Source organism: Balaenoptera acutorostrata, chromosome 2, assembly GCF_949987535.1.
Source record: "Balaenoptera acutorostrata chromosome 2, mBalAcu1.1, whole genome shotgun sequence".
NCBI classification, from domain to species: domain Eukaryota; kingdom Metazoa; phylum Chordata; class Mammalia; order Artiodactyla; family Balaenopteridae; genus Balaenoptera; species Balaenoptera acutorostrata.
Genome location: NC_080065.1, coordinates 120,213,707 through 120,228,014, shown reverse-complemented (window position 1 = coordinate 120,228,014; position 14,308 = coordinate 120,213,707). Strand labels below are relative to the sequence as shown.

At 37.6% G+C, this 14,308-nt stretch overlaps 1 protein-coding gene across 3 annotated transcripts in view; it reads left to right on the top strand.

Annotated features, from left to right (window-relative positions):
- The window catches only part of CDKL3 (cyclin dependent kinase like 3), a 118,841-nt gene that overhangs the window by 14,051 nt on the left and 90,482 nt on the right, over positions 1-14,308 (top strand). For 2 of the 3 annotated variants that reach the window (XM_057541211.1, XM_057541212.1), the window contains one exon: positions 1,502-1,680. In XM_057541211.1, coding sequence (XP_057397194.1) covers positions 1,502-1,680 — 179 coding nt within the window. Of the gene's footprint in view, positions 1-1,501; positions 1,681-2,455; positions 2,640-14,308 lie in introns of those variants that run through there. The other variant, XM_057541213.1, reaches the window with a different exon arrangement.

The following is a 14,308-nucleotide window of genomic DNA, read 5'->3' as shown; positions in this document are numbered from 1 at the left end:
GCAGAATAATGTGAGAACATACAGAAGGAACATCTAATAGAAACATCTCAGCTGAGACCTGAGGAAATAGTTGGCCAAGCAAAGTGTTCTAGGTGGTTAGAACAGCATCAGCAAATGCAAAAAATGATGACACAAACCTGGAAAATTGGGAAGCTAATATTCAATAGGCTAGCGAAGGGACATTGAGAATGTGAGCAGAGACCAAATCCTATAAGGCCTTACCAGCCATTTTACGTAGCTTCAAATTTGTCCTGTGGGGTAGGGAATCCTTGAAGGAGTGACATAATCATACATGTGACTTAAAAATAGTACTGTGATTTCACTGTGGACAATGGATTGGAGGGGATTAGAGTGAATTCAGGGAGACCATTTGGTAAGCTAGTAATTTTGATGAGAGAACTGAGGGAACTTGAACTAGGGAGAGAAGTAGACAGGTTGAGAGAGTATGGAACCTGAGGGAGAAAAGTGCCTTGATTTCTGGCTTGAGCCATGGGATCAATGTTGGTTCCATTTACTGAGCTAAAGGACTGTTGAGAACAAATGAGTTTGGGAGAAAAGATGATGCGTTTAGTTTTGGATTTGCTGAGTTTGTGGGGATGTGTGGTTCAGCCCTGTGGGACTTCTTGTGGACTTCCATTCCTTGTGGAAACCAGGAAAGATAGAAATAGAAATACGGAAGTCATCAGTTTATGGATAGTTACTAAGGCTGTAATGGTAGGTGAGATTGAGATGGAACAGCCAATAGATGGGAAGAAGCCCAAAAGAATATGGTGTTCCCATAACCAAGTGAAGAAAGTGCTAAAAAAAAAAAAAAGTAGTTGAGATTGTGCAGGAAACAAGATGTAAGAGAAGAGAAGCCTAAGACCAGAACCCTACATTTATGGACAGATAGAGAAAAAGGAACTGCCATAGGAGGAAGACTGGGGAATTTTAGGTCCCAGAAGTCAGGAATGGAGGAGTGGTTGATATCTTTTACACTAAGATACCAAGTAAGATGTGTATTGAGGGGTGTGTGTTGGATGTAGCAACGAGGCTGTTGATGACTTTGGCTAGGGCAGTTTGAATGTGGGAGCAGAAGACAGGTTGCATTACCTTGAGGAGTGAATGAGTGGTCAAAGTGAAGACTGAGTAAAAATAATGTCTTTGAGAAGTTTAGCCGTGAAGGAAATGAGAGAAAGGGCAGTACTTGGAGTGTGACATGGGGTTAAAAGAAAGTTAAACTTTTTCCATTAAGTTCTTTTAATTACTTTTCCTTTTAGGAATGTGATTTACCTTTTCAGTATTATGTCTGTTTTCTTGGCTTTGTTTGGAGATGATGGATGGGGCAAGAACTGAAAGTATATAACTATTTAGCTTTTGCATTGTGTAGTTAATCATTTGCATTTGGTAAGAAAATAGCTTTACTGTCTTAATTAGCTAGATTTTCTCTATGTAATTGTTGAGAGATTTTCTAGATAATGAAACCTCATTTTAATCTATTGCATCTTCTGTTTGTTTTTAGATCATTCATCGAGATATAAAACCTGAGAATATTTTAGTATCCCAGTCAGGAATTACTAAACTCTGTGATTTTGGTTTTGCACGAACGCTAGCAGCTCCTGGAGACATTTATACGGACTATGTGGCCACACGCTGGTATAGAGCTCCAGAATTAGTATTAAAAGATACATCTTATGGAAAGTAAGTATATTTGGGAATCCTGCCTGGCCTTTCCTAGCCGTCTCTTTTTTTCCCTTGGTGTATCTGTCACCCATACTACTGACACCCTCTGCCTTCTGCATCTGGGTTTGGGCTAGAAAAGGGACACCCCAAAATAGAGCAGAGAGACCCTAGGCACCTGCCCTGCTGCTATTGACTTTACCACGCTTGCCCTCTGGGGCTGAGTGGCCCCAGCCCCAGAAGACCTATGCAGTCACCCCTCAGGCTGTATCCATGCTTGCTTTAAGCTGTGCCACACCCTTAACAGAGTTGCCTCCTCTGCTTACCTGTAGGCTCTACATTTACTGTACTCTGCCAGTGTCACCACAGGATCTGCCAGATTTCCTGCTTCTTGAATATGGCACAGTCTTTGCAGACTGGCAAATAATTTTTAAATTGTACTGTTCTAGAGGCCTCAAAAAGTAGAAAGGTCTCAGTCTATTGTGAAACAGTAGAAACAGTATAGGAAACAACAATCTAATAAATAATGAATCTTGAAGAACAAAGGGACCAAGTTGTACAACTGAATACAAGAAATGGGAGTGGGGATAATTCTCACATGCTTTTCCTAGAAACCATTGTTCTGTTATTATAATAATATCTAACATAGGGGCTTCCCTGGTGGTGCAGTGGTTAAGAATCCGCCTGCCAATACAGGGGACACGGGTTCAAGCCCTGGTCCGGGAAGATCCAACATGCCGCGGAGCAACTAAGCCCGTGCACCACAACTACCAAGCCTGTGCTCTAGAGCCTGCGAGCCACAACTACTGAGCCCACATGCCACAACTACTGAAGCCCGCACTCCTAGAGCCCGTGCTCTGCAACAAGAGAAGCCACCGCCATGAGAAGCCCGTGCACGGCAATGAAGAGTAGCCCTCGCTCACCGTAACTAGAGAGAAAGCCCACGCGCAGCAACAAAGACCCAATGCAGCAGTAAATAAGTAAATAAATAAAAAAATAAATTTATTTTTAAAAAAATCTAACATCAATAAGTACTTATTTTAAAGCTAGAAACTGTTCTAAATGCTTTACATGCATTAAATTATCTAATTTTCACAACAACCTTCTGATGAAGGTGCTAGTATTTTATCCCCATTTCAAATAAGACGACACTAAGACAGGTAGTGAGTAAGACACTAAGAAAGTAAGAAAGTGAGTAAGTTTACTAGGAAAAGTAAACTAATTTACCCAAAGTCTATCCAGGGTATGTTTTCGACTGTACTTATCACTGATACCATATGCAGACCACCTCTGTGCCTCAGTTACTTTATCTGTATAATGGAAATAATAATGGAACCAGCTTCATAGGTTTGTTGTGAGGATTAAATGATTTAATGAATGAGAAAAATGAAAATAAAGTAAATGCTCAATCAATGTAGCCTCTGTAAGATCTCTCCTAGTTTTACCCTCTGTTTGTGATATTTTACTTCAATTCCTTTCCTGATGTACCCCCTTATTCCTATCCCTTGCCCCCAAATCTTATCTTCCTCTAAATCCTGTTGTACATTATATGTAAATTTTGTACCAGTTAATATTTAATATGGCCTAGTTCTATCTACCTCTTTTTAAAATATTCTTCTTGCTGAAAGATAAATTCCTTGAGGATAGGTGTAATCTCTTGTATTCTAGAGAGCCAAAATTGATGCCTTGTATATAGTCAGTGTGGATTCTAATGCAAGGCTTCACATTGAGTTTGAAATAAATTTGCTAGTGAGTTTTTAAAACATGTTAGATTTTAATATCTTTACATTTTAAAACATGTAAAATAAAACACAGATACAAGAAAAGCTCACACAACAAATGTATACTTCCATCACCAGATGGAAAAATAGAATTTTGCAGGCTACCCCAGAAAACCCTCTATGTGCCCTATTCCACTTACAGTACTCTTTCTAACCTCAAAAGTAACATGATATTGACTTTTTTTTTAAATAGATTTATTTTTTTATTTTTGGCTGCGTTGGGTCTTCATGGCTGTGCGCGGGCTTTCTCTAGTTGCAGTGAGCGGGCACTACTCTTCGTTGCAGTACATGGGCTTCTCATTGTGGTGGCTTCTCTTGTTGCAGAGCACGGGCTCTAGGCGCATGGGCTCAGTAGTTGTGGCTCACGGGCTCTAGACTGCAGGCTTAGTCGTTGTGGCACATGGGCTTAGTTGCTCCGCGGCATGTGAGATCTTCCCGGACCAGGGCTCGAAGCTGTGTCCCCTGCCTTGGCAGGCAGATTCTTAACCACTGCGCCTCCAGGGAAGTCCCTTGACTCTTATTATAATCAGTTTCTTGCATTTTTAATAGTTTTATTACGCAAAAGTATATCTACTTAGTTTAGCCTTTTTTAATGACAGCTCTTTTAAAGATAATGATTCACATACCATACAGTTGACAGATTTAAAGTGTACAATTCAGTGGTTTTTAGTATATTTACAGAGTCGTGCGACCATTACCACATTCAATTTTAGAACATTTTCATCACCCCAAAAAGAAATCCTGTGCTCATTAGAAGTCACTCCCCATTTCCTCCCAACCCTTCCAGGCCTAGGCAACCACCAATCTACTTTCATTTTCTCTGGATTTGCCTACTCTGGACATTTCATATAAGTGGAATTATGCAATATCTGGTCCTTTGGGACTGATTTATCTCACTTAACATATTGTTTTCAAGATTCATCTGTGTTGCAGCATGTATCGGTACTTTATCTTTTTTGGCTGTATAATATCCATTTTATGGGTATACCACATTTTATTTACCCATTCATTAGTTGATGGACATTTTGATTGTTTCTAGTTTTTGGCTATTATGAATAATACTGCTGTGAACATTTGTATACACATTTTACTGTGGACATGTGTCTTTATTTTTTTGGGGTATGTACCTAGGATTTGAAATTGTGGGTCATATGGTAACTCCATGTCGAGTTTTTTAAGGAAATGCCGGACTGTTTTTCAAAGTGTCTGCATCATTTTACTTTCCCACCAGCAGAGTATGAGGGTTACAAATTTCTCCACATCCTCACCAAGACTTGTTAGTATCTGACTTTTGGATTCTGGTTATCCTAATGGGTGTGAAGTGGTATCTCATTATGGGTTTAATTTGCATTTCCTTGATGACTAATGATTTTTGAACTTCATTGTTGATCTTTTATGTGCTTATTGGCCATTTATATATCTTCCTTAGAGAAATGTCTGTTCAGATCCATAGCCCATTTTTAAATTATATTGGCTTTTATTATTAAATTGTAAGAATTCTTCATATACTCTAGATACAAATTCCTTATCAGGTATATATTTGCAAGTATTTTCTCTCACTCTGAAGTAGTCTCTTCATTTTCTTAATGGCGTCTTTTGTCACACAAAATTTTTTATTTTGATGAAGTCCATTCTATCTGTTTTTTCCATTTGTTGCCTATGCTTTTGGTGTCATATTTAAGAATCCTTTACCAAATCCAAGGTTGTGAAGATTTACCCCTCTGTTTTGTTTTAAGAGGTTTATACTTCTAGTTCTTACATTTAAGTCTTTCATCTTTTTTGAGTTAATTTTTAATTAAATGTGAAGTTAATTTAATTAATATAATGAAGTTAATTTAAATGAAGTTAATTTAATTAACTTCATTCTTTTTTTTTTTTTTAATTTATTTATTTATTTATATTTATTTTTTGGCTGTGTTGGGTCTTCGTTTCTGTGCGAGGGCTTTCTCTAGTTGCGGCGAGCGGGGGCCACTCTTCATCGCGGTGCGCGGGCCTCTCACTGTCGCGGCCTCTCTTGTTGCGGAGCACAGGCTCCAGACGCGCAGGCTCAGTGGTTGTGGCGCACGGGCTTAGTCGCTCCGCGGCATGTGGGATCTTCCCAGACCAGGGCTCGAACCCGTGTCCCCTGCATCGGCAGGCAGATTCTCAACCACTGCGCCACCAGGGAAGCCCTAACTTCATTCTTTTGCATGTGTGTAGCCATTTGTTCCAGCACCATTTGTTGGAGAGATGATTTTTTTCCCCTATTAAATGGTCTTGGCACCCTTGATGAAAATCAGATGGTTTATTTATGGACTTCTGATTCTGTTCCATTGATCTGTATCTCTATCCTTGTTCTAGAACCACACTGTCTTGATTACCATTGCTTTGTAGCTAGTTTGAAATCAGGAAGTGTGAGTGCTGCAACTTTGTTCTTCTTTTTTAAGATTGTTTTGGCTGTTAAGGGACCCTTGCAATTCCATGTGAATTTTAGGATCAGATTTATCAATTTTGGGGGTTTTTTTGGCCAATAAGACAGCTAGGATTCTGATAGGGATTGCATATCTATAAATCAGTTTGGAGAATATTGACATCTTAATGTTAAGTCTGCTCATCTATGAACATAAGATGTTTTCAGATCTTTAATTTCTTTCAACAATGTTTTATAGCTTGTAGCACATACATTTTACATTTTTTTCATGGGAAGGCATTTTATTTTAAATATAGTAGTGTGTACATGTCAATCCCAAACTCCCAGTCTATCCCTCCCCACCACCCTTCCACCTGGTAACCATAAGTTCCTTCTCTTAGCCTGTGAGTCTGTTTTGTAAGTAAGTTCAATTGTACCATTTCTTTTAGATTCCGCATATACGTGATATCATGATATTTGTCTTTCTCTGTCTGATTTACTTCACTTAGTATGATAATATCCAGGTCCATCCATGTTGCTGCAAATGGCATTATTTCATTCTTTTTAATGGCTGAGTAATATTCCACTGTATATATGTACCATATCTTCTTTATCCATTCATCTGTTGATAGACATTTAGGTTGCTTCCGTGTTTTGGCTATTGTAAACAGTGCTGCAGTGAACATTGGGGTGCATGTATCCTTTCAAACCATGTTTTTCTCCAGATGTATGCCCAAGAGTGGGATTGTTGGATCATATGGTAGCTCTATTTTTAGTTTTTTAAGGAACCTCCATACTGTTCTCCATAGTGGCTTTACCAATTTACATTCCCACTAATAGTGTAGGAGGGTTCCCTTTTCTCCACACCCTCTCCAGCATTTATGTTTGTCGACTTTTTGATGATGGCCATTCTGACTGGTGTGAGGTGATATCTCATTGTAGTTTTGATGTGCATTTCTCTAATAATTAATGATGTTGAGCATCTTTTCATGTGCCTGTTGGCTATCTGTATGTCTTCTTTGGAGAAATGTCTCTTTAGGTCTTCCACCCATTTTCTGATTGGGTTTTTGTTTTTTTGGTATTGAGCTGCATGAGCTGTTTATAAATTTTGGAGACTAATCCCTTGTTGGTTGCATCATTTGCAAATATTTTCTCTCATTCTGTGGGTTGTCTTTTTGTTTTGTTTATGGTTTCCTTTGCTAGGCAAAAGCTTTTGAGTTTAATTAGGTTCCATTTGTTACATTTTACATTTATTTTGTTAAATTTATTCCTAAGTATTTTATTCTTTTATTTTTTTAATTTTTAATTTTTTTTATTTTTTAGCCACACAGCATGGCATGTGTGATCTTAGTTCCCTGACCAGGGATCGAACCCACACCCCCTGCAGTGGAAGTGCAGAGTCTTAACCACTGGACCGCCAGGGGAGTCCCAGTATTTTATTCTTTTTGATGCTACTGTGAATCAAATTTTCTTAATTTCATTTTCAGATTGTTCACTGCAAGTGTAAAAAAATTCAAGGGATTTTTGTATATTGATCTTGTATCTTGCAACCTTGCTGAACTTATTAGTTCTAATAATTGTTTAGTGGATTTATACTTTCTGTATAAAAGATCATGTTATCTGTGGGTAGAGATAATTTTACTTCTTTTCTGGTCTGGATGCCTTCCATTTCTTTTTCCTGCCTAATTTCTTTGACCAGAACCTCCAGCACAATGTTGAATGGAAGTGGTAAGAGCAGACATCCTTGTCTTATTCCAAATCTTAGGAGAAAAACTCCCCATCTTTTCACTATTAAGTATGATGTTAGCTGTGGTTTTTTCATAGGTACCCTTTATTGTGTTGACAAAGTTTCCTTTTAATTCCTAGTTTATTGAGGGTTTTTATCATGAAAGGGTATTGGTCAAATACTTTTTCTGCACCTGCTGAGATGATCATGTGAATTTTTGTTTTTTAATTTATTGATATAATGTATTACATTGATTGATTTTTCCATGTTGAGCTAACCTGTGTTCCTGGGATAAATCCCACTTTATCATGGTGTATAATTCTTTTTATATGTTGCTAGATTCAGTTTGCTAGTATTTTGTTGAGAATTTTTGTGTCCATATGTGTAAAAGATATTGGTGTGTAGTTTTCTTTTCTAGTGATGTTTTTGTCTGATTTTGGTATCGGGATAATACTGGTTTCTAAAAAGGAGTTGGGAACTGTTCATACCTCTTCTATTTTTTGAAAGAGTTTGTGAAGAATTCACATGATCATCTTCTTTAAATGTTTGGTGGAATTCAGTAGTGAAGCCCTCTGGGCCTGGGCTTTCCTTTGTATGTAGTTTTTTGATTACTAATTCAAAATTTTCACTTGCTGTAGGTTTATTTAGATTGTCTATTTTTTTTCTTTCTTTTTTTTTTTTTTTCTGACTGTGCCACACAGCATGTGGGATCTTAGTTCCCCAACCAGGGACGACACTTGTGCCCCTTGCGGTGGAAGCGTGGAGTCTTAACCAATGGGCCACCAAGGAAGTACCTGTTGACTTCTTCCTGAACCAATTTCAGTAGTTTGTGTTTTTCTCAGAAACTATCCTTTAATCTGAATTCTCTAATTTGTTGGTATACAGTTATTCATTGTATTTTAAAAATATTTTATTTATTTATGTATTTATTTAGTTGCGCCATGTCTTAGTTGCAGCAGGTAGACTCCTTAGTTGAGACTCACTGGCTCCTTAGTTGTGGCATGTAAACTCTTAGTTGGGGCATGCATGTGGGATCTAGTTCCCTGACCAGGGATTGAACCCAGGCCCCCTGCATTGGGAGCTCAGAGTCTTAACCACTGTGCCACCAGGGAAGTCCCTGGTCATTGTATTTTTTGATAGTACTTTTTATGTTTGTAAGGTTGGTAGTTGTGTTACTTCTTTCATTTCTGATTCCAGTAATTTGAGTCTTCACTCTTTTTTTCTTAGTCATTGTAGCTGAATGTCGATTCTGTTGATTTTTTACAGAGAACCAGCTTTTGGTTTCATTGATTTTCTCTATTTTAAAAAATTCTGTTACATTAGTCTTCACTCTGATCTGATCTAATAATGTTTTCCTTCCTTCTGGTTGCTGTAGTTTTAGTTTGCTCTGCTTTTTCCAGTGTCTTATGATGGAAGGTTAGGTTGTAGATTTGATATCTGTCTTAATTCTTTTTAAAAAAAATTAATTTTATTGAAGGGTATTTGATTTACAATGTTGTGTTAATTTCTGCTGTACAGCAGAGTGATTCAGTTATATTGATACATGGACATATATTCTTTTTCATATTATTTTCTATTATGGTTTATTACAGAATATTGAATATAGTTCCCTGAGCTATACAGTACCACCTTGTTGCTTATCCATTCTATATATAATAGTTTGCATCTGCTCATCCCAAACTCCCAATCCATCCCTCCCCCACCCCCCAGCCCCTTTGGCAGCCACAAGTCTGTTCTCTATATCTGTGAGTCTGTTTCTGTTTCTGTTTCATAGGTAAGTTGATTTATGTCATATTTTAGATTCCACATATAAGTGATGTCATGTGGTGTCTGTCTTTCTCTTTCTAACTTACTTCACTAGTGTGATAATCTCTAGGTCCATCCGTGTTGCTGCAAATGGCATTATTTCATTCTTTTTTATGGCTGAGTAGTATTCCATTGTATATATATATATATATATACCACATCTTTATCCATTCATCTGTCAATGGACATTTAAGTTGTTTCCATGTCTTGGCTATTGTATATAGTGCTGCTGTGTAGATAGGGATAGGTGTGTTGTCTGTCTTAATTCTTTTTTTTTTTTTTTTTTAATTTATTTATGGCTGTGTTGGGTCTTCGTTTCTGTGTGAGGGCTTTCTCTAGCTGTGGCAAGTGGGGGCCATTCTTCATCGTGGTGCACGGGCCTCTCACTATCGCGGCCTCTCTTGTTGCGGAGCACAGGCTCTAGGTGCACAGGCTTCAGTAGTTGTGGCTCGTGGGTTCTAGAGCACAGGCTCAGTAATTGTGGCTCACGGGCCCAGCCACTCTGCGGCATGTGGGACCCTCCCAGACCAGGGCTCAAACCCGGTCCCCAGCATTGGCAGGCAAACTCTCAACCACTGCGCCACCAGGGAAGCCCCTTAATTCTTAATATAGGCATTTATAGTTGTAAATTTCTCTCTAAGCACTGCTTTACCTACATACCCTAAATTTTGTTTTGTTTCTTCATTTTCATTCATCTCAAAGTATTTTCTGTTTTCCCTTTTGATTTCTTCTTTGATACATTTGTTATTTAGTAATGTGTCATTTCCCAAATTTTCCTACTACTTATATCTAATTGTATTCTGTTGTGATAGGAGAATATACTTTGTATCATTTCTGTCTTTTTAAATTTATTGAGGTTTGTTTATGGCCTACCATATAGTCTATCTTGGTGAATGTTCCATGCGACTTGAGAAAATGTATATTCTGTTATTGGATGAAGTATTCGATAGATGTCTATTAGGTCTAACTGGTTTATAGTGTTATTCAAGTCTTCTGTTTCCTTGTTGATCTTCTGTCCAGTTGTTCTCAACATGTTTATAATTGTTATGGCTTTCTGATGAATTGACACTTTTATCATTATAACATTATCTCTAGTAACATTTTCTGTTTGAAGTCTACTTTGTCCAGTTTTCTTGTGGTTGTTGTTTGCATGATGTAGCTTTTTCATTCCTTTTACTTTCAATATGTTTGTATCTTTGAATAAATGTGTAAAATTTATTAAATGTGTCTCCTGTAAACCTCATATAGTTGAATTATGTTTTTTTTGAAATTCAGGCTGACAATCTCTGCCTTTTAAGTAGATTGTTGAATCTATTCGCATTTAGTGTTATTAGTGATATAGTTAGATTTACACCTGCTTTTTTTTAATATATCCTTTTTTTAAAAAAAATTAAATTTATTTGTTTATTTATTTTATTTTTGGCTGTGTTGGGTCTTCGTTGCTGTGCATGGGCTTTCTCTAGTTGTGGTGAGCGGGGGCTACTCTTCGTTGTGGTGCACGGACTTCTCATTGCGGTGGCTTCTCTTGTTGTGGAGCACAGGCTCTAGGCACGTGGGCTTCAGTAGTTGTGGCACGTGGGCTCAGTAGTTGTGGCTTGCGGGTCTAGAGCACAGGCTCAGTAGTTGCGGTGCACAGGCTTCGTTGCTCCACGGCATGTGGGATGTTCCCAGACGAAGGCTCGAACCCGTGTCCCCTGCATTGGCAGGCGGATTCTTTTTTTTTTTTTTTGTCATTAACGTCTTTAATAATGTGCAAGACATGAGCGGGTGGCAGGCGGATTCTTAACCACTGTGCCACCAGGGAAGTCCATACACCTGCTTTATTTCTTTATTTATGTCTCATGTCTTTTTTGTTCCTCTGTTCTTATTTTACTGCTTTCCTTTTTCATTAAGTGAATATCTTGTAATGTATCAGTTCAATTTCTTTTTTTCTTTTTTTTTTTTCTTGGCCACGCTGTGCGGCATGTGGGAATCTTAGTTCCCTGACCAGGGTTCGAACCTGTGTCCCCTGCATTGGAAGCGTGGAGTCTTACCCACTGGACTGCCAGGGAAGTCCCTCAATTCAATTTCTTTAATGATTTTTTTTGCTATAGTTTTTGGGGATTTGTTTAGTGGTGGCTCTAGTGTTTATTATGTACACCTTAAATTATCATAATCAGCTTCAGATTTATATTAGCTTAATTCCAGTGATATATACATAGAAAACTTACTCCTATATAGCTTTATTCCCTTTTCTGTCTTTTTGTGGTATTTTTGCTGTGTATAATAATTTATTAATGTTACAAACCCAAAAATACCTTGTTGTAATTATTACTTTATAATCTATAGTAATTTCCTTAGCCAAAACAGTTTTGCTCTCTCTTACCTCCTTTTTACTGTTATTGGCAAATAATGTTACACATATATTACATTTCTATATGTTATAGGCCCAACAATATACTATATGCACAGTATTTTATACAGTTGCTTTTAAAATAAATCAAGAGAATAAAAGAGAAAAATAGGAATTTATACTGTTTTTTTTTCTTCCGGTTTTGAGATGTAATCGACGTACAGCACTATATAGGTTTAAGGTATACAGCATAATGATTTGACTTACATACATCATGAAATGATTATCACAGTACGTTTAGTAAACATCTATCATCTCACATAGATACAAAATTAAGGAAATAGAAAATAATTTTTCTGTGTGATGAGAATTCTTAAGATTTACTCTCTTACAACTTTCATATGTAACATACAACAGTGTTAATTATATTTATCATTATCCCTTGTACTTATTTATCTTATATCTGGAAGTTTATACCTTTTGACTACCTTCATCCATTTTCCCCTCCCCCCACATACCCCTGCCTCTGTTGTAACCACAAATCTAATCTCGTTTTCTATGAGTTTGTTTGTTTTTAAAGTATTGGATTGGCCAAAAAGTTCGTTCGGGTTTTTCCATAACATCTTATAGAAAACCCCGAACGAACTTTTTGGCCACCCCAATGTAATTGACCTATAACCCTATGTGATTTGATATTTCTAGACATTTCAGATAATCACCATGATAAGTTTAGTTATGATATGTATCATACAAAAATATTACATAGTTACTATGTTTACCATACTGTACGTTTCATCCCTTTGGCGCATTTATTTTGTAACTGGAAGTTTGTACCTTTTAATCCCCCTCACCTAGTTCTCTCTTCCCCCACCCACTTCCCCTCTGGCAACCACATGTTTGTTCTCTCTATATATAATTCTGTTTCTGTTTTGCTATGTTTGTTCATTTGTCTTGTTTTTTAAAATCCACATATAAGCGATATCATACAGTATTTGTCTTTCTCTGTCTGAACTATTTCACTTAGCATAATACCATCTAGGTCCATCCATGTTGTCGCAAATGGCAAAATTTCATTCTTTTTTATGGTTAAGTAATGTACAGTCTTTTATAATAACATAAGTACCTTTACCTGGGCTCATTGTTTTTTGTGTGGACTTGAATTACTGTCTGGGGTCACTTGTTTTTAGCCTGAAGAACTTCCTTTAGTATTTCCTGTTATGCAGGCATGCTGGTAACAAATTCTCTTAGTTTTTGTTTATCTGGGGAAGTCTTTATTTCACCTTCATTTTTAAAAGATAACTTTGCTGGATATAGGATTTTTAGTTAATAATTTTTTCTTCGAGCAGTTTGAATATGTTGTACCACTGCCTTCTGGCCTAAATTTTTTTTTTTATATTTATTTATTATTTATTTTTATTTATCTATTTTGGCTGTGCTGGGTCTTAGTTGCAGCATGAGGGATCTCCTTAGTTGCGGCATGTGGACCCTTGGTTACATCATATAAACTCTTAGTTGCAGCATGCATGCAGGGTCTAGTTCCCCGCCAGGGATCGAACCCAGGCCCCCTGCACTGGGAGTGTGGAGTCTTACCCAGTGGACCACCAGGGAAGTCCCTGGCCTAGATTGTTTTTATTGGGAAGTCAACTGTTAATCTTAAGGCGATTCCTCTGTAAGTGATGAATTATTTTTCTCTTGCTGTTTTGAAGTTTTTCTCCACACTCACCCAGGACTTAGCCTCAGGAACAGGTAACTGGGGAAAATATGAGAAATACTGAAGTTTTCCTCTTGGGAATAAAGCCCTCTGACTGGGAGCTAGGGAAAAAGGAAGCCTGAAGTTCTTGACTGGAACTGTGTAGGGTAGTGTCTTTGCCTTACTGAGCTAGAGTGGAGGAGGGAGAGAGTGGTCTTGATTCAAATACCACATACTCATCTTTTTAAACAAATTTTCATAGATTTTCTCTTTTTTTAATTAATTAATTAATTAATTAATTAGGTTGCGCCAGGTTTTAGTTGCGGCACTTGGGTTCCTTAGTTGCGGCTTGCCAGCTCCTTAGTTGGGCATGTGAACTCTTAGTTGCAGCATGCATGTGGGATCTAGTTCCCTGACCAGGGATTGAACCTGGGCCCCCTGCATTGGGAGCTTGGAGTCTTAACCACTGTGCCACCAGGGAAGTCCCTTCATAGATTTTCTTGAATAGGTATTTCTTCATTTGCTGTTTGCCCTTAGGACTATTTCTAGAGGTTTTAATTATTGTGGGGGTTTTTTCATAATTTTCACCAGTTTCACTGGAGAGTAGGTCAGCAGATCTCCAAGTCCTTCCCCCACTGTTTGCCCTTAGGACTATTTCTAGTGGTTTTAATTATTGTGGGGTTTTTTTTCATAATTTTCAGCAGTTTCACTGGAGAGTAGGTCAGCAGATCTCCAAGTTCTTCCCCCATGTGATTCTTTTTAATCCTCCTCTTATTCCTGCATGTTATCCTAGGACTTACTCATACTTCAGATAATGGGGGAGCCCATTAAGATTAGCACTGCAATGACAATCAATTATATGTATTTTGTCTCCTATTGCTCTTTGAGAGACCTGCCTAGATAATTCTTTACAATTCTGCAGATA